Below are 20,262 nucleotides of genomic sequence, written 5' to 3' on the forward strand. Positions count from 1 at the left end.
GGCAAATAAACTCTGTTCATTTGTTTAATGACATTGAGGATGAAGCCAAAAACAGACCTGAGTGCTTCAGCAGGGAGGACTGACCTCATGTTCTCACTCTGCTCTCCTCTCTCGCCTCCATCTGTCCGTTTACGAGGACTCCTCACCGGAGGCTGCCTCAACCTGTTCAGCAAAAATGACTTATTCATCACCTCCTCGGCGGCGGCGGCGGCGGCGGCAGCGGCGAGAGGCCGAGGATTACAGAGCTACAGAGCTGTATCTCCACAAACACTCACCTGCGCGGCGCGGCCGCCCTTGTCCTTAGGCAGCGTTTTTAGGATTTACTGCTAATTCCTGATGATGAATTTGAATTAAAGAAAGCCATAAATCATTGGAGCAACAGCGCCTTGGAGGTCTGGACAACGGCCAGTTTCAGGAAGAAAATGAATATCCGTGCACTTTCGCTCTTTTCTGGGAGGTTTTTCTTCTGAATGTGTGTGTGTTTGTGAGTAAATCTGCAGAGAAAGTGACGGTGTTAACGCGAAACAAAGCTGCTTTATGAAAGATTACTGCATGGTGGCCATTCAACCGCCTGGATTTCCCTGCGTCGGCCGCGTTTTCACGTCTTTTTCTGCCCGCGAAAGGTGGCGAGCAGGAGGGGATTTGGAGTTTCACTCAAGGACGCTCGGTGGAGATTGGGTGGCGGTGGGGAGGGGGAGGTGGAGATCACTGGAGGGTAATGATGTTTTCCCCCTCATAAACGAGGAGCTTTGGCAGCAGCTTCAAGCATCCTGACTCGGCTGGATGGCTGTCTGGGAGCAAGTCAGCCCGTCTCCTGAAATCACCCTGAAAACGGGAACAATCACGCTTTAATTTTAACGCTCCAGTTCCGATTCCTCAACGACGACAGTGAATCCCATTGAAAAGTTGCATTGCTCACACATTTCGCCTCCACATTTAGTGCTGCAACGTGGCTTTCAGCGAAATGACGGTTTGCTTAATTCGTGGTTTGTGAACGAGGGAATGCTCTGTTTTCTGTGGCTGTCGTGAAAATGGACGCCCAAAGTTTTGCACTTTCACACACACACACACATGCACACACATGATGAATCCGGACTCTTCCTTGTACAATCATTATCTCTGAAACCCACTTCAGCTCAACACCACTTACCCACAATCCCCCTTCTGCCCGCAGGTTTCCCATGGCAACGTGAGCTGCCCGCTTGGATCGCCTGTCAGAGTTTAGAAAGGTCGAGAAGAGGTGGAAATACATGAGTTTGTGGCGTTCATTACAGCAGAGTAATTAAACTGCAGCTGAAAACCAGGAAGACGAGCGCCGTCACTTCAACGTCTGGAGCTTTTTTTCTTTTCAGTTCCTGACCGTTTGTAAGTTTCCCAGTTTGCAGGCATGACAAACTCCCACCTGGAGAGCTGGAAATTTATGAAAAATGTAAAAAAAAAGACATAAAATATGGCCATTTTTATAATAAATCACTACGTTGCATTTAATGTATTTAAAGTACGTTTATTCAACGAGTACTTTAATTCAAGACTTTCTTGTAACACTGACATGTTTTTAAGCGACTTTATTCCTACAAACCTTTGTATTTAGATCGATTCCTATACGTTTGGTGATTTGTCTTTGGAATTGATACCCATGGTGTAACTGCTGTGCCGCAATGCACTATGGGAGTATGGAATTCAAACTCCCATAGTTTAACCTGAACCCTCCTCGAGTATCTTCAGTTATTCTGACGCGAAACTCCTCAAGCTGCCTTTCCTGAAACGTCGCCGGTGATGCTGCCCTGAGGGATGAGGTGTGTGGCGCTCGCGTTCCAAACGGGCGCCGCCAGGAGAGCCGGGCTCCTCCTCGGCTCGGCGTCAGGTGCCGAGAGCGCCGGGGAGCGGCAGTAATCCGCCCTGACGGGACGGAGAGACTTCCCCCGTTTGAAGCTGCGCTGTTATGACCCGACGGCAGCTTAGCGCTCGCCATATGTTGTTGTGCTTGTCAGGAAGTGTTTTATCTTCTTCCTCTTCCTGCAGTGTGTGTGTGTGTGTGTGTGTGTGTGTGTGTGTGTGTGTGTGTGTGTGTGTGTGTGTGAAGAGGACGAGGTTTCAGTGGAGAGATTAGCTCGGTGTGATCGCTGTCATGCTGTGGATATCTTCACTGCCGCGGCTCTCTGAGTGGAACAGACTCATTCAGGCGCCAACGTCAAGCGGCGGTTGACGGTTGAATTCTGGATTTGAAGTCATTAAAGGGACAGCAGAGGCTTCCTTCCACATTACATGCTCCAACGGCCTTTAAAAGAAGCCCCACAAGGCTTTTTATTATCTTTATCAGTTAAAAAAAAAAAAAAACGCTTCGATTTTGGTGTTTTTTTTCTGAAAAAAAAAAAGTAAAAAAAGAGGAACAAGTTCAAGTTCTTAAAATGTATTAAATTAATTGAATTATATCATTACCATTTCAAATAATTGCATTACTATTCTTAACATTTTGATTAAGTTAAACATATATACATAAGTTAATAATCAGTTCATACAATGAAACAACTGGTGTCACCTGTTGATGCTCTGAGATTGTTTGGCAGGAGGAAGGATCGTTTTCGTGATTCACGCCACATACAGGATGCGCTGGTTTGATCTGCCTTTCCAATTAATCCTGAAATACAGAAAAAAAAAAACCCCCCGCATATTTAGATTTTTTTTGATGGTGTCTAAATATTTGCAAGTCACTCAGAGGAACTCTGACAAAGGGGGATGTGGAAACCTGCACCACCTCGCCCCGCTTTCACAGTCTGTTAAAGAAGAAACGCTGTTTCCAGTGGGTCCAGGAAACCGCTCCACTGAAACATGATGCAACGCAAATGAAACCGTGTGGAGGAAAACTTCACAGAGACAAAGCAAGGTCTGAGAGGAGGCGCGCCGTCCTAAAAAAAAAAAAAAAAAACCAGGTCTGGGCCGGCGGCAGGTTAAAGCGGCTCAGAGCGACGCCGTCTGCTGGCAGAGGAGGAGCCGCCCTCCAGACGGCGGCGACGGCGGCGGCGGCGGCGACACTTCCACCGCTAAAGCGGTCTGATTCGCTTCATTCACCTACTGACCGGGTAAAAACTCAAAAAAAAGAGAAAGGAAAACCACGGCGACTGATGATGACTTTTTTTTTTGTCATTTCGTGATTTTTTTTTGTTTTTGTTTTCCAAATACATAATAAACTATGACGCGTGGCGTCGTTCAGTCAGATTTCGAGGTTAAAATTAGATTTGAAGGATCCGTGTGACGGTAACCAGCTTACAGCGGCTCACACCGATTCATCTCTGACCTTTATTTAGTCCGCAGTCTGTTCCCCTCCACCTCTTTATTGTTCTAATGGATGCAGTCATCAGCAGGCAGGTACAGTATGTGGGCCATCAGGTAGGCCTGTGTGTGTGTGTATGTGTGTGTGTGTGTGTGTGTGTGTGTGTGTGTGTGTGCTCTGATCCAGCAGCTCTAATCCGATCGGGGGGGGGGGGTGAGAGTGGAGCCAGTAGAGGATTATGGGATTAGGGAGGGGAAGATGCGACATGAGATGGCCACTCTGCAGCCGAACAGATACTCACACGCGCACACACACACACACACACACACACATGTGCGCGAACACAAATGCATGTTCAAGGTCACTCTGGAGACAGCGAGGGCTCAGAAATGCAAATGAATCCGCTGGTATGAAGGTAATAAAGGGGAAAAAGGCTTGATCACCTGTAACAGAGGAAGTATTAGTTGTGTACGATGATTGTTACGTGTGTAAGTGAATTTTAGGTCACACACTCTGTGGGTTGTGAACACTTAACTGAATGTGAATTTGTGCAATAAATACTCAATGTGTGTAAAGTTATTTCAAGAAATAATGACTTGAAATTATTCATTACAGATTCTGAAAATTGTGACAAAAATTACTGAATTTAATGATAATATGATTGTTTCGAAATGTAAGACATCGCCGCCTTCCGTCTCACATGTTGTGGAACAACATGACGCCACACAGGAGGCTGCAGCTGGAACAAGATGGAGCGAATGATCGCAATTACAACACAATACACGGCGGTACATCGGCGCTTCAGCAGTTTGGAGAAGAAAACCAGGATTAGAGCGACCGGGGCAGAGTTCTGGACTCCAATCAAGCGAAAAGAACCAACAGAGAGGCGAGGAGGAGGAGGAGGAGGACGACGACGACTGACAATTAGAAGGACAAAACACCCAAAATGAATGAAAAAAACAAATATAAAATAGACATCAAGCAGAAAAATATACTCAAAATGACCAACACCTATTGAACTATTGAAATCAGTAAAGAATAGCAAACCATTTGGGCTGGACTACTTGGATGGGAAAATGATCTCATTAATGGCGAAATATATTGCCAAGCCTGTTTGTCACATTTTTAATTTGAGTTTAAAAGAGTGCTTGTTCCCCAATATTTGGAAATTGGCTAAAGTCATCCCCCTACCTAAGGATAATAAGCTGGCTCTTAGTGGCACTAATAGCAGACCCATTAGTATATTGCCCGTTTTGAGCAAGATTGTGGAAAAGCTCATATTTGGACAAATATCACAATATTTTATGAATTTTAATATCACATCTGATTCTCAGCATGCCTTTAAAGAGAGCCATTCTACCTCCACTGCACTTGTCCATATGACAGACGATTGGCTAGGTGAACTTGATGCAAAAAAATGAAGTTGGTGCTGTGTTCTTAGATTTCAGCGCTGCCTTTGACGTGATAGATCACAACTTATTGCTGAACAAACTGTCTGCTTATGGCTCTTCTGCTTGTTCTCTTAAGTGGTTCAACAGCTATTTAACAAATAGATCACAGTCAGTATACTTCAATGGTAGTTTTTCTTCTGTGCTGAAGCTGGAATGTGGTGTTCCTCAGGGTAGCTGCCTTGGTCCTCTGTGTTTTTCAATTTTTACTAATGATCTTCCTTTCATCTTAGATAGATCCCATGTAGCCATGTACGCTGATGATTCAACTATATATTACGGTTCAGAGAACCTGCAAATTTTGAATAATGTGCTTCAAAGTGATTTAGACCATGTATTTGAATGGGTAGAGTCTAACAGACTAGCTTTAAATGTTAGTAAAACGAAGTGCATGATTCTGGACTCTAGGAAGCAATCTAAGAACAGAAACTTTTTGTCCCTCACCGTAGATAATATACCCCTGGAGCAGGTGCAAAAGTTTGTTCTCCTTGGCGTAACTATAGATGATCACTTGAGCTGGACTAGTCACATTGGAAAGATTGTGACAAAAATGGGTAGAGCACTTTCTGCCATCAGACGATGTGCTTATTTCATGACAGAATCATCAGTTTGATATGTCACTCAGTCTTTAGTTCTATCTCATCTGGATTATTGCTCAGTACTTATGGTCGGGTACCACAAAAAAAGATATTCATAAAGTACAGGTGCTGCAAAATAAAGCTGCACGACTAGTTCTTCCTTGCCCATTTCGGACTCACATTGACTATATGCATCAGTGTTTGTCATGGCTACATGTGGAGAAGAGATTACAGAGGAATCTTGGAACTTTTTTTCAGAATATACGGATAAAAATGAAACCTCGGCCTCTATATGAAAAAACTATCTACGTTCATGATCGCCACTCTCATTTGACTAGATCCCATGTGGCAGATTACATATCGCTTCCAAAGGCTCAATCTGGGGCAATGTGAAGAACGGTGATGTACAGGGCAGCGAATCTGTGGAATAGGCTACCTTCTACTGTAAGAAAGGAGAACAACATGAAAGCTTTTAAAACTATGGTCACGAAAATCTTCAAAGCGTGATTGCATTGTAGGTGCATTCTTAGTTCTTGTTTTATGTTTCATTTGTATCATTGTCTTGTTCTATCTGGTTTTCTGGTCTTCTATTTAATTGTGTGTATATATTTATTTTACTTCTTTTTCTCATTCAATTGTTTAATGGTCTTCATGCACTGCGTTTCATGAGTGTTTGTTTTATCCATTCTGTTCACTGTTTTATGTACTTTGCTCATGTTCTTATTTAGAATTGTTTTATGTAGTTATGGACCCCAGGAAGATTAGTTGTCACCCTGGTGACAGCTAATGGGGATCCAATCTTCAATAAAATGATAATAAAATAGAATAAAATAAACACCAACTGCAAAATGATGACGATAAACGAAAATGATGCTAAGTAAAGCAAGAATAATCAGTCAGATAAAAAAAAAAAGACAGTAAGAATCAAGGGAAACATTCAATACAAGAAGACTGTAGATTCAGGTGTTCAGATCAGACCTGAGGGCTGAATGTGACACTAGCCGCCTTCTTTAGACAAACGGGGGTGGGGGGGGGGGGGGGGGGGGGGGGGGGGAATCCGCGGAGCGCCGCGGGCGACCTTCACAAATCAGCTGAGTGGCTGGACTGCAGCCATAAGTCAGAGTAATGTGCAGCAGAGTGACGCTGGCAGCAGCCTCGGCCCTCGCAGGACACGTCCGTCCACCGATCTGTGATCAGTATTTACGACGCTTTGTTTCAGCAAATGTTAAAAAAAAAAAAAAATGGGATGGGATTATTGGGCGGTCGCAGGCTGACGATCTGTCCAGATTATGCTGCCGATCATGACACCACATCGTTCAGGCTGTCGCCAGGAAACACATCAACAAGGCTTTTTCCTGCATCCTCCGATTGTCTTTTAGTGCCACCTTTAGGTCAAACTCTCCTCTGGGTTCAGAATGTTTCAGTCTGACCTCAGGTCGATTTTCCTCCTTTAAAAGATGCAAACGCTGTAACAAAAGCATTGCCAGAAAGAGAAAAACTTCCTTATGAGTTGAAAAATGCAAAAGATGCAAAAAAGATTGAGCAAAAAAGATTAAAAAAGGCGACGCGTGTGCATGAAAACATGCGGAATAGTCACAGTGAAAGGCGTAAGAGAGCTCAAAAGCAAACAAACGTGGTAAATAAAGTTGGAAAGTGACACAAAAGAATGGAAAATGAACACAGAGATACAAAAGACAACACAGAAGCTGCTAAAACGGAATAAAAAAGTGCAACTCTTGGTAAAATGTGATAAATGTAAACGTGGAAGCAGAAAAGAAAAAAAAAAAACGCTCCATGTTCAAGGTGACTTGCTTCAGAAGTGTGTGATACGCTGCTGCTCCCTGCTGGCGAATCAATATAATGACACCTGTCAGACTCACCTGCACCTGCGTCTTCAAGTCAGAGGTCAAAGGTCAGAGGATGTCATCAGAAACTCTGAATTCTGAAGTGTCGGTTTCCTCGGGGGGTGGGGGGGTGGGGGGGGGGGGGGCCGGAGGAGCGGTGAGTTAATCCCGGCTGGCGTCGGGCGGCCAAGGCGGTGAGTCAGCGGCCCGGTGAGGCCTTCTCTTCCAGCGGTCGGCGAGCGCCGGCTGCCACGGTTGCCATGGAGACGGCTCAGCTCGGGCAGCCGGGGCAGCGCCGAGGACGCCTCGGGGCTGTTTGAGGACGCCCGTCTCCCGGGAGGAGAAAAGACTGAAAGAGAGGCACGACGAGGAGGAGAGAGAGAGAGAGAGAGAGGAGAGAGAGAGAGGCCGGGGGTGAAAACATCCATCTCTACAGTCACAAACACAACATTTATGATCAATATTCACTTTATTTCAGCTTTTTTAAAGTAGAATCCATCAGTTTTGTCGTTATAATAATGTTTCTGACAGTAGTATCAATAATAATAATTATTTAGGCCTTTCTGACAATGTTTTGTGTCACTGTGGTTGTTTTTTGGGGGTTTTTTTTTCCCCCCCTGAACGGCTCCAGACCGGAGCAGAAGTCAAACAGACGGAGAAATGAAGAGGGGCAGACAGAGGTTCAGTGTTCGGCGGGAACAATGGCGCCGTGTGTGGACGTCCGCGTGAGCTCCGAGCCGATCTCCGCACAAAGACGCACTTCATCAAACCACAGTCGGCTCTGTTGTCCGGCGCAGCAGGGGGGGCCCGAGGTCAGAGGTCACAGCGGAGGAGGTTGATCTGACACACCTGCTCTGATTTATTTCATGTGTTTCTGATTTAATAGACCAATCGCCGTCTGTAACTGTTTTCTCCTTCCAGTGAAAGCAGCCTGTGTTCGGAGCGCCGATCCCCCCGAGGCGTTTGTTTTGCGGCGAGCCTTGACGCGGCGTTGGCCGCCTCTGTTCAGGCCGCGGCGGGCGCACGTCTGGCCAGCTCCGGCCGTGAAAAGAGCGTCTTCGTTAACATGCACGGCCACACGCTTCCTCCCAAACCAGCCTTTGTGAGGCAGCAGATGCCCCAGCGGAGAGGAGGGGAGAAGAGGCGAGGGGGGGGCAGATCCATCGGGCTTTTTCTACTCATCTTAATTCATCTTAGATCGTCTAAGCTCTGATTCCAACTTCGCTCCCAGCAGACAGTTTTCTCAATCTGGAAAGCATTCAGAGCAGAATAAATTCCTTTTTTTAAAACCAAAAAGTTCACATAAACACCCTGTAATGTGGAGAAAGCTTTTTTGTTGTCAATGTTTGCAAACCTTTTACAAACAGAAAAAAAAGAAGAAGAAGAAGAAGAAGAAGAAGAAGAAGAAGAAGAAGAAACCACACATTCTCAGTACTTTGAATATGATGCCGTCTGCTTAAGAGGAACAGTGTGAAGTCCCTACAGCATGATGCTGCCGCCGCCGTGCTTCACTGTGGGGCTGGTGGAGACGGCTTTCCTCCAAACATTTCAGCAAAACAGCGTTTCGGTTAACAAGAGTTTCTGCTTGGAGATTAGTTTCTGATCTTGGTTCTGGAATACTTTCTTCAGTTTCTGAGGTTCTCACCTCCTGAATGGCTTAAATACTCAACAACACTTCAATCTGTTTGCTCAGAGTCCAGAGAGAATGCGTGAGGAGGTTCAGACTGTGAGAAGCTGCAGAGAAGCCGCGGCAGCAGCAGCGGCGGACTGGTTTGAGGGAGTCTGGGTCGAGGGGCGCGGGGCTGCGGTGGAGTGAGGGGGAGGTGGACGGAGCCCATTGGTCAGCGGTGTGAGTGACGGACCGGCTGACCTCTGCACTGCGCCTCCTCGCACCGAGGCAGTATAAAGCCTGCAGTCCATCCCCAGCCTCCACTCTCTGGATACACGCCGCCTGCCTGCACTCACACTCCGGTAAGAGAACCCAGCTCTTGTCTTTTTTGTTTACCCCTGAATGAAATCAGCGCTCAGCCCAACGTGACGAATGCCGTTTGGTGAAGCCGGGGTTTGATCTCCTTTTCACTCCTCTCTTCCATGTTCATGCCGAAGGCGAAAAAGCTCGAGAACAATGAGCGACCTGGAGACCTCGATGGCCGCCATCATCGCCGTCTTTCAGAAGTACTCGGAGCGAGAGGGGGACAAGCACAAGCTGAAGAAGAGCGAGCTGAAGGAGCTGCTTCAGGACGAGCTCCCCGGTCTGATGGCGGTGAGCGAGAGACCCCAAGAGATGCTGTGTGTGTGAGCTGAGAGTGAGAGGAGGCCGGTGTTTTGTTGTTGGTGTCCTGATGTGAACCCCCCCACCACCCCCCTTCACCCCCCCCCTCCCGCAGCATGTGAAAGACCAGGCCTCCCTGGACAGCCTGATGGAGAGCCTGGACGCCGACGGAGACTCCGAGTGCGACTTCCAGGAGTTCATGACGTTCGTCTCCGTGGTTACCGTCTGTTGCCACGAATTCTTCGAGCACGAGGACGAGTAAGGAGTCGACGGCAGCGGCGGCGGCGGCGGCGGCTGCAGTGAATTACGAGGAGGCGAGAAAACTTAGCAACGCACAAACTGTGGACGCCTTCGAGGACGACGACCCGCCCCCCGGGGCGGCGCCGCCACGCCCTCCCTCTGAAATGTAAAGCGCTTTCTGGCTTGAGTGGTGGAAAGGTTTGCCACTGAGGTAGTCACCGACTCCTGAAAGTCGAACAAATGTGCAAATAGTCTCAAAACGCATTTGTCTAGAGAAACTAGAACGCATCTTCTTCTAATGTCCTGCAGGATCTTCAGAGTCAGTTCGCTAATCTTTTTTTTTTTTTTTTTCATACGGCAACAAACTTTTTCGTGGCTGGACATGTGTGGAAACTGCGACGCTGTTTATAAACCTGTTTACCAGCGGAGCTTTTAACCTGAAGCTAAAGGTCAAGCTAGCTTATGACGTGACCTGCTAACGATTTCCTCTGAAATCAACTAATAGAAAAGGTGTAATATTTTCTTCAAGATCTAAAAATGACTCCAGAGTTAGTTGGAGAACAATTTGTAGGAAGCTGCACTGATACTTTAACTTGTAATCTGGTAAATGTGACCAATTTAGCTGTTTTTTTTCTTCCTTCTTTTACTAAGTATAAAAACATTTTATGCGCGACAATGAAATGACGAGCGGCGGGAAGAGAACGTTTCCAGTACGTCGGCAAGCGTTGGATTTTCAAAAGACTTACTCCAGTGGTAGAAAATATACTTGGCTACTAAAACATGGATATTAAAATAATCAACACATCATCTGGGAATAATATTTATTAGCTATTAATGCTTTAATGAGCTGATATTTTCTTCTTCACACAGATGAAATAACTGGAGGTTTGGATTAGTCTGACTTACTCTGACAGGTGGAACATCAAGTGATTTAGGCGTCGAAATTTTAGGCTAGTGAATTCACACAGGAGCTAGAAAGATAGAGAGGAAATAAACTGGAAGCGGAGGGCTCGTCGAGAAAACTCGCTGCAATTGGACGTATAAAAAGAGAGCTATGAATAATCTTTCAGCACCACAAATCACAAATTGATCCTTTTTTTTTATCAACTTAAAAATAAAACTTGAAAATAAGGAGTCACGCTGTTTGGCTAGTTAATAAACCCTTGTCAAATTGAAATCAGTTCAGTGGTTAGTAATAGGAACAGTGTCTCCTTTGTTTGTTTTGTTTCTCGCTGACCGGCTCTGGACAAATCATTTCCACTGTAGTTCCAGTGTGGCTCACAAGCAGAGAAATCAAGCAACTGAACGAAGTCTAAAGTCTGATTTAGAGCAAAAACTTAACAAATGGCTCATCAAGTTTTAAGATTTAACTCTATAAACATTGTTTTAGTGAGGAGTTTTTCCCACAAGCTTAAAAAAGTAGGTAGTGTGAGCCTTTATTATGCTGCGTAATATCTAATGGTAATAAAAAGGGAAAACGGCCAAAACAATGAGATAATCTGATTAAATGAGTTAGTGGTTAGATTAATGATGACTGACATTGTAACTGAGCTCAGTTTAATTGTTTTATCAGTGAGACAAACAATCGAAAAGCTGAAGAGAGGGGGCGGCGTGGAGCAGGACGGCTTCCATGGTGTGTGTTCTGAAATGTGAACTGCTGGGTTTGTTTGGATGTCAGAGATTGAAGAGAATTAAATCATCCGTTTATGACTCTGTCTGTTTGTGTGTGTGTGTGTGTGTGTGTGTGTGTGTTCCTTAGTTCTGATGTATTCAGACCTGTCAAAACTGTGTTACTGATCCTCAACCAACACAGAAATGTTTGAGAATGTATGAAAATGCTGACATGTTGTGGCACAAACACCGTTCATTCACCGCGCTCAACTGAAACGTTTCCTCTTCGTCCGTTTGTGCAATCGGCCAACTGCGGGAGTTTTCACCACGGCTTGTGTTGGAGTGTGTTTCTGTGTGAACTCTGAGTGGAGAGACAGAAGAACAGCAGGGAAGGGAGCGATCCACCGAGAAAGAGCCAAAAACCAAACTTCTCTCTGCAGAGCAGTGAGAGCAGATCGAGAAAATCCCCATTAATTAATGAAGAGACTGAAGTTGCACAACGCACGGTGTGTGAAGACCCGACACAGATGAACACACACGCCAAGAGAAACACTGGAGTGCGTGCGTGTGTGTGTGTGTGTGTGTCTGTGTGTGTGTGTGTGTGTTCAGAGATGACGTGAGAGGCGTTGTCAGCCGCACACTTGAAGACATCTGCAGGGTGTTTAGCATCGGAGAGGCGGAGCCGGCGCGGTTATTGGCCAGAGCGAGAACAGATCCTGACCCTGGGGACTGACACCACACCCATCTCACACATGTGTGTGTGCGCGCTTGTGTGTGTGTGTGTGTGTGTGTGTGTGTGTGTGTGTGTGTGTGTGTGTGTGTGTGTGTGTGTGTGTGTGTATCAAGCATATTCTTCTCGGTGAACACAGAGCTGCCTGCTGACTCTCAGAACTGGTGAGTTCCGTTTTTTGTTTTCTGTGTTATTGTTGTGTTTTTTTGTTTGTTTGTTTTTTAATTTTCTGGAAGTAAAAGACGACATTTAAACACTTTGTTTTTACTCAGCTGCAATAAACGATTACTAACCTCTAAAACTATGTGATCTGTGCAGTTTAAACCTCTGCAGGCGTGCGGTTACACAACCTCCAGTGCTTGACGCTGCTCTTTTACCTGAACGTAACCAATTTAAAACCTGCATTTTGTGGGTCCGATTTGGAAACCGGATGCAAAAAGTGTGGCGCCTCTCTTTTGTTCCAGCTCGCCGCCGGCATGTACGCCTACGCCGCGTCCACCCCTCTGCCTCGCCGGTCGGCGCAAACGTCGCCCCCGTTCACAAACTCAGACCTGGTGACCCGGATCGGAGCGCCAGGTACGTACAGAAACCCTCTGAGGGTCGGCCGGGACGCCAAACAGGACGAAGAGGGGACGCAGCTGGCTGTTGTTTATATGTTTCTGTGATTTTAGCAACTCTCTCTGAAGTTTGGCTGCAGGTTAGATGCTTTCTGACCGTTTTAAATCCTGGTTGAAACACCAGGATCGCCCGCCGTGCGATGAGCTCGGTGCGAAGCTCGTCTCGCGGCGCTCTAACTGGACGTGGGACAGCTGTGGAGGTGTTGGCGAGCATTCGGCAGGGAGTGTCTTATCAGGGCCGAGTCAGAGCGCAGAGCGGCGGCGATGCCTCGGGGAGCGTGTCGCCGTGGAGATAAGAGCAAACACGCCGATACCAGCCGGCCCCGGTTTCCACAGCAGGGCCGGACGGCTGAACCCAAACAGAAAACCTGCCTTTTATAAGCAACAACATGGGACTCATCAGAACAGAGCGCTGACGCCGTCCGAAGTGGGCGAAGCGATGTTTTCTTAGCTTGTCCCTTTAGAGACGGACGTGTGAGACAGCGTCTCCCCGGGGACAGAGACGGCAACAACAGCTCGCCTTCGCTGGACTTTTTATAGCTTCCCTCAGTTCCCAGAAGTCACTGGGGTCGTGATTACGTTATCTGAGCGCCAAAGACCGCCAGCAAATTGTCTTGTACGATGGAAATCCCGCTAATGGGATGGAGGTCAGCAGTTCTCTTGTTCGATGTGCCAACACGCGGGTCTAAAATAGACCGCCGGCGCTCCGACGCCGCGTATGGACGGACACAGGTCGTTGCTTTGTTTTTTTTTTTTCAGACGGACTGAATGTGTTCGTGTCGTTGCAGCGCCGCACTCCGACATCGCAGATCTGGCCGCACTGATTGGAGGTGAGAGGAAAAACGTCCCGGCGCCGCTTGGCCGACGTCTGCTCTGAGGTGTTTAACGCCGCCGTGTGCCGTCCGCCCCGCGCAGGCATCATCAGCGCCGTGCTGCTGGTCCTGATCTGCGTCATCGCCGTGCTGCTGTGGTGCCTGTCCCGGCAGAAGGGCTCGTACGCCACCAACGAGACGGACGACGACGACGACGAAGTCGTCGAAGAAGACGACGGCGACGACAACAAGGCCCTCCAGATGAAGGAGCCGCTGAAGCCCAAAGACGACGATTAGATGAGCGGAACCGTGGAGGACCTGAAGCCTTGGTAGCGTTCCACAGGCAGGTCCGACTCAAGGTTTCAGAAGAGATTTTATTTATTGTTATTATTATTTCAGTTTTTTACAGTTTTGAAGCTTCTTTTCAATGTTCGGCAACTTTGCACATTGGCGCCACCAGGTGGTGGCAAGACCCAACTGAACTGTGAAAATCTAACAGATACAATCCAGAAGGAGATTAGGACTTCATTTCTGCGGTCCGATTTCATGCTGGCCGACCCCCCGACACACACACACACACACACACACACACACACACACACACACACACACGTTTCGAATTTAAATGTAGATTTTTCCATTTTGTTGATTTGTTTTTTTGTTTTTTTTTTTAAATAAAGTAAAGACAGGATGATTCCTGATGAGCTGATAAAGCTTATAGTTTTGTACTGTTTGTGGTTAAGAAAGCAATAAAGTTCACAAGTTCTGATGAGTTGCAGTTCCTATTTCTTTCCATAAAAGTTGATTTCAGGACTGTTTTGACTGGATTTGCGCCTCTTCAAGGCTCTTATCAATTAAAAAAAAAAAAAAAAGGAGTTAAAGGTGGGCTTTCAGTAGACATTGCACTAATTTGAAGTTACCTGTGATGTTTTGATGTCTGAACACCAGCTAGAACAAAACTAAATGAGAACAGAGTCATTCAAATTCACCACACAGGTTTAACAGGTTTTCAGGTTTACTTTCTGTGTGTGAATTGCGTGTTCATCACACGATTCAACCATGAGAGGCCTGCTACTAGTGTCATAATCTGAGCCACTTTGAATGAAATCCGGCCATTAATATGACAAAATAGAAAGAAAAAAAAAAAAAACAAGTTCAGAACCACACTTGAGCGATAGCTGCATAACATTAATCCACCCGCTACACCTGATTTTGAACAAAAACATGCGATAAAATGTCTAATTTCAACACAATTCTGACATATTTATGTATTAGTTAAAATAATGGTAGTGCTTATTACATTATCGATGCTTTTTAATGCCACTTTAATCATGAAATACCTAGAAAATAGTAGAATTTGTTAAATTATGATCTTATTATTGGCTTTATTACATCAAAAGTGTACATCAAAAAATGACTGCATTATTCTACATTATCATATTATCACTTGCAACAATGTTAACAAATAATTTGTACATAGAAAAATACAATACAATGTATTACTACAAAATAAATGGTTTGAAAACTTCAAAAGGTGTTTAAATGTGTGGGGTGCAGTGCCTCGTGTGGCCTGTGGGTGGTGCTGTTGGACATCAATAAAGATTCACAGTCATTTCTCACAAATGATTGAAGAGAACAGAGAGGAAAAGAGGAGTGTGTGTTCACTCAGCTCCTGAACACACACACACACACACACACAGCGGTACAGAATAAATATAGCACGTGTGTGTGTGTGTTTATCGGTCAATAAAGCCTGCAAATTAAAACCGCGTGACGCCTCTTAATTAACTGCAGTTCCTTGAAACACACACACACACAGCAGAAACGCAGCAGCCGAAGAAAACATCCCGACAAACACTCTCTTCATTATTAGCTGCACAGCTGGATAAATAAATCTACTGAAATGGAAAAAAAAAAAACAAAAAACAAACAAGGATTCTGAAGGAAAAAACAAAGTTCAGTTTGCATGTTTTTACATAGTTGTGCTTGAACTGAATTGATTTTAAATTTAAAATTTCTGTCTCATATTATCGTTTTCTTGGGAAATAAAATTTAGTTGAATTCGGCTGATTTTTTTTTTTCCATTTTTGAGCGTCAACCGGCTCGCTGGCCTCACTTTTCTGATTCCCTCATTTCTTTCGCAGAGCAGTCGAGGAGCTCCCTGATGTTCGTCGAACCAGGACGACCCCGGAGCAGAGTTAGCGACTTTCTCACCGTCGGCTGCCAAAGACTGAAGGAGCCGACGGCGTTTGGGGGGGAAAAAGAATCAAAGAGATAAGCGTTGTTGTGAATTTCCCCTGCGGTGCTGGAATGTGTCGGCGAGAGTTTTGGCAGAGTCGAGTTTCCCGCAGGATTATGACACTCATTGATCTCTGCAGGGATAATGGCTGACATAATGAAACGTGTTGGCAGCTGTTAGAGTGGTCCACATCACCACCTTGTGGTAGAATGCGGTATTACAAGACTGACTGACACCGTTTACACTAAAACATTTGAAGTGAAAACAATAAAAGTGCAAAGAAATTGCTGTTTTTAAAGTCCAAAATTGAAATGTAAGAGAAAACATGATCTCTAAATAAATTGTTTGCATTTGATTTTGGGTGGAGAAGAAGAAAACAATAGAATAATTAGATTTTCTGTTCATTGCTACTTACAGCTAATACACAACAAATATCCTCAAATGTGTTGTTTTTGCTTTAATACATTCCAAAGAGAAAAGCAGCTGGACTCAGACTCACTCTTTTCCTTATTGTAAATACTTTTGGGGAAAAAAAATCTATTGATTAATCAAATTTGTTGCGTAACAACCCGTCGATCCATAATTGACGGCAGTGTGCTGAGATATTTAAGGGCATAATTTACTTTGGAGGCCACACCTGGAAAACCCTGGAAAAACAGCGCGGCAGTGAAAACAAGCAAATTATTAGAGAGAGGAGAAACGGAGTTCCACAAATGTATTTTCAAGGGGGGTGATCGAGTTCACGGGGGCCGCCGTCCCTCTCTCTCTGTCTCTCTCTCTCTCTCTCTCACACACACACACACACACACACACACACACACACACACACAATTTACATAGTCATCGCCACAGCTCATGTCTGTGTGTGTGTGTGTGTAGGGAAGTAATGTTAATCAAGCCCAGATGAGCGGAGAAACCAGACGAGCCGAGTTACAGAGTGTGTGTGTGTGTGTGTGTGTGTGTGTGTGTGTGTGTTGGCCCCGGGCTGGAGGTTTCAGGGGGCCGGCGGCTGGAATGGACTGCCCCGGCGCAGACTGTTGTTCTACACACTGAATTCACGAGCTGAGAATGTCGGAGCGAGGAGGCCGGAGCGGCGCCCTCGCGTGCGAACGCCTCTCCCCGTGTGTTTTCTCGGAGCGAGGAGGGCTCCCCGTACGAGCGTGATTCACCGGCGGGCCGACTTGCCGAGCTCCTCTCTCCAGCTCCGAACGCTGAGTCACGCCGCGTCTGGAGGTCGCACACGACGGCGCTGTTGTGATGTGGTTTTGTTTACAACCGGAGCGGTTCAAACATGCTCAGTTTGCAAATTAGTAACATCATAACGGCGCTGTTTATAGCCGGCGACGGGGGCTGGCTTCAGATCAGTCCGTCACCTTCCGCCGTCAGACCCAAAGACTCACGAATCTTCTGCTTTCAGCTTCGGACGTCGTCTGTCAGTCGAACTGGTCAACAAACGTCAGAGACCCGAAATTTTTCCCGAGACCTCAGCGGATGATGGAGACTCGACGGTCGCCTCACGCAAAGCGAGTAAACATCCCCGCTTTTTTAAAACTCAGTCCGAACAGTACGAACACAGAAATCAGTCAAACGCGTCTACATCTGCCCCTCAGTGGTGAAATCTATTGTGGCTGGAGTCCATGTGTTTCTGCAGGTTGAATGAATGACACTTGCTCTTCTGGCTCTGTTTACATTCCTCCGGAGTGTCAAAGCAGCTTTCATCGTGCGGTCGCCTCGTCATGCGTCAACATTTTGCCTCATGCGAAAGTTATACCGAAGGAACAAATGATTTTTGTTTCATGCACAGAAGATTAATTAGCAGGAATGTATTCCGCTTTTCTTGGAAATGGTAACACGAGCCGTCTAAATCCCGAATGTGTGATCTCAACGGTGAAGTCAGAGTTACCTAAACCAACAGGGATTCAACCAAAACTACCAAACTGTGGAGTTTTCCATGGATGGATGCGTCATTTCCCGCTAAATCAAATAAACCCGTGTGGATTTTGTACCTGTTAGTCACCGCCGCGCTCTCTGACATTTTCACTGCGTGCTGAAAGGAGGAACGGCCGCATATTTCAGACCCGACACAGTCCAGGCGTCACAGACGGCGTCTGGACCGATTCCACTCAGCCCCGACCGGAGACAAAAGTCCAGCTGAAAGTGAGTTTTTGCAGTATCAGGTTGGGTTTCTTATTGGGTTAAATCCTCATCCCCTGCGCCTTTAAGGCTTCGAGACATCCACTTCATTGCCGAACAAAAACGGTTTCTTTTTCCACAGCGTTTTGAGCGGCCCGAGAGTGAGTCACCAGAACTTCACGGTTTGGAAACGAAAGAGAGCCGCTGACGGAAACATTTCCCAGCACGCCTGGTTAGTCACATTGCGGGATGATGGACTGGCGACGCGTCCAAATGGATGCATGAAAAGAAATCGATGAGGTTTTTACCAAACCTCTACTTATATGAGTACATTCACATTCGACAACACTGTCATTCAGCTTCACGGGAGCCTCTGAAACCACCAAGACGGAGATTTGTCCAGAATACAAACACAATGTTTTTCTCTTCCTTTCACTGTGTTTTGCATGTTTTGAGCACAAAACTGATCACTGTTCATGACAAAAGTGTTTCTGCTGATGCTGCACAAACATCCCGACCGCCACTAATCATGTATTGTACATGAACACAACGAAATCCGCATGTTTAGGAAGCAGGTTCATGTGGTCACACTGCCTTAACTTTAATTTTAAGTTTTAAGCTTTGAACTAATCAGTCCCAGAAAAAACACCCAGATCTTACAATTTGATTTCAAAATCTAATTATAAAAGAACACTTGAGTCAAGTTTTCACTGTCTCTCAGATGTTTCTGGCTTCGCTGGTCCTCCACACACATTCCTGAGAGCATCGCATAACGCCGAGCACTTTCTTCCCCTCTGACCAAACAAGTTTTATCATCTCGTGCGGCCGAAGCCGCTGGGAGGACGCAGCTTTATTTATTTTACCTCTGATTTGTGAGCTCTTTGCACACTTGCCTGCTGAAAAATGCCCCCCTCCCACTTCAAACAGGCGGCTGCGTGGGCTGGGAATCATCTCTCATCTGGAGAACTTCGAAACCGAGCGGCCTTTCATATCAGAACTGGGCTGAATGTTCACTAATTGATCTGGTTTGTTCTCAGTCGACCGCCAAAAACAATGATGTTACTGCTGCTTCACACAAGTTTTGAAGTGTTATCGTCTCTTTATTTCAGCCTCGTAAATGTCAAATATGCAACAGCGGTTATACTTCCACACCATGATCATGAATCATACCGAGTTCTAGTAAAACAGGTTGTTGCAATGTTGGCATAGACATCGCACAATATTCAGAACATCGTTTCAGAAATAAGTGTTTTCTGGCACAAAGAATCCAAAGAACCATGTGAATACACTCTGTGACATAAAGTGTGTGTGTGTGTATATGAAGTATCAACCTACCTCAATTAAAGGAGCACAAACCTCTTCTGTCTGTGAAGTTGGGTTGAAGTCAGTGACACCTAAATGCACGATCAAGAACAAAAAAATAATTAATAATCACAATTGTTCTGTATTTTTTAAGACAGGACAACTTCCTGATGATAAACGGCTAAGAGTAAATATACAGTCACAGTTTTGGATAATCTGTGTGATTTTTAAACACAGCCTGAGGATTTTGCAGGTTAATAAAGTGTTTCTCTCTGTGTCGATGTATTTAACGCTGTGGGCTGAAAACACCCCAGTGAGGAATTCACTTGAGCGACATTGACCTGAATCATTCAGTCTGAAGGCCGTCAGCTCTGTCCCTAAAGACAAGTCATCATGTCCAGACGAGAAGAGATCTCCTGACTTCATCTGAAATGAACTCTCGGCATCATTTTCCAGTCCATTGAATTCCTTTCCGATTTCCCTCAACAACGTGGGACGTGGACAGGCCGAGGTCTCATGAAGGTCTCGAACCGGTGTCCGCCCAGCTGGGATGAGCTGCTAATCCAGGACCGGGTCCCAGTGAGAACTTTAGGACAGCAACACCTGCTCCCTGCTGAGAAGTGTAAGTTTCCAAATAAGATCTAGATCTATAGTTTATTCACTGGAAAGGTCTGTTTTCTTTAAGACCATGATTCATAAAACCATCAAACTCATATGATATCTGATCTTAATAGTGCCGGAGCAGTAAAAACATCCCATTTCCCATTTAGACAGTTATATTCTGATTTTATAACGAATCAATTTTATCTCAACATGAATTTTGCACAATGAAAAACATGCAGGTTCACTTAAACGTTGAATATCTTGATGATTTTTAGGTAAAACTCAGATTTTGTAAGAAAAATCTGTTTCAAAAAAGAAAAATAGCAGCGCTACATTTCTTATTGCTCACTTTACGTTTGATGAGGCTAATTAGCATCACAGCTAATAACCTTTACTCACCAATTTATTCATAATACCAGAACAATCTCCCTACATTTACACAAAATTAAGCTATTGATCTGAACGGAAATAGTATCGTATTACAAATAATCTAGAGCTCAAATGAATTATTTTTTTATATCAACAATTAGCTCTGGAGCTAACAGAAGGTTAGCATGCTAAT

General features: G+C 45.4%; 2 protein-coding genes across 4 annotated transcripts; both read left to right on the top strand.

The window, feature by feature from the left end:
• Nucleotides 1–9,084: 9,084 nt before the first annotated feature.
• On the top strand, nt 9,085–9,709 carry s100b (S100 calcium binding protein, beta (neural)). The gene is made up of 3 exons (XM_030086369.1): nt 9,085–9,112; nt 9,257–9,404; nt 9,529–9,709. The coding sequence occupies exons 2-3, from the start codon at nt 9,267–9,269 to the stop codon at nt 9,673–9,675; spliced, it is 285 nt and encodes a 94-aa protein (XP_029942229.1). The 5' UTR covers nt 9,085–9,112; nt 9,257–9,266; the 3' UTR covers nt 9,676–9,709.
• Nucleotides 9,710–12,006: 2,297 nt separating this feature from the next.
• LOC115384068 (cell adhesion molecule 1-like) lies at nt 12,007–16,096 on the top strand. Of its 3 annotated transcripts, none has more exons than XR_003930786.1 (5): nt 12,007–12,158; nt 12,459–12,570; nt 13,400–13,441; nt 13,527–13,770; nt 15,568–16,096. XR_003930786.1 is itself a non-coding variant. In XM_030086366.1 (4 exons), the coding sequence occupies exons 2-4, from the start codon at nt 12,471–12,473 to the stop codon at nt 13,718–13,720; spliced, it is 336 nt and encodes a 111-aa protein (XP_029942226.1). In that variant the 5' UTR covers nt 12,007–12,158; nt 12,459–12,470; the 3' UTR covers nt 13,721–14,317. The 3 variants fall into 3 exon arrangements, 1 of the variants encoding a protein (XP_029942226.1); XR_003930787.1 differs by having other exon boundaries at nt 15,573–16,096; XM_030086366.1 differs by lacking the exon at nt 15,568–16,096 and having other exon boundaries at nt 13,527–14,317.
• Nucleotides 16,097–20,262: the final 4,166 nt, after the last annotated feature.

The sequence above is a fragment of the Salarias fasciatus genome, assembly GCF_902148845.1.
Source record: "Salarias fasciatus chromosome 23 unlocalized genomic scaffold, fSalaFa1.1 super_scaffold_20, whole genome shotgun sequence".
NCBI classification, from domain to species: Eukaryota; Metazoa; Chordata; class Actinopteri; order Blenniiformes; family Blenniidae; genus Salarias; species Salarias fasciatus.

What these genes read in the sequence shown, in the direction of transcription:
- s100b (XM_030086369.1), top strand. Translation starts at nt 9,267, where the DNA reads ATGAGCGACCTGGAGACCTCGATGGCCGCCATCATCGCCGTCTTTCAG. An exon ending in AGCTCCCCGGTCTGATGGCG is followed by an intron (nt 9,405 to 9,528) that starts GTGAGCGAGAGA and finishes CCCCTCCCGCAG; the next exon opens with CATGTGAAAGACCAGGCCTC.
- LOC115384068 (XM_030086366.1), top strand. Translation starts at nt 12,471, where the DNA reads ATGTACGCCTACGCCGCGTCCACCCCTCTGCCTCGCCGGTCGGCGCAA. An exon ending in GACCCGGATCGGAGCGCCAG is followed by an intron (nt 12,571 to 13,399) that starts GTACGTACAGAA and finishes GTGTCGTTGCAG; the next exon opens with CGCCGCACTCCGACATCGCA. An exon ending in TCTGGCCGCACTGATTGGAG is followed by an intron (nt 13,442 to 13,526) that starts GTGAGAGGAAAA and finishes CGCCCCGCGCAG; the next exon opens with GCATCATCAGCGCCGTGCTG.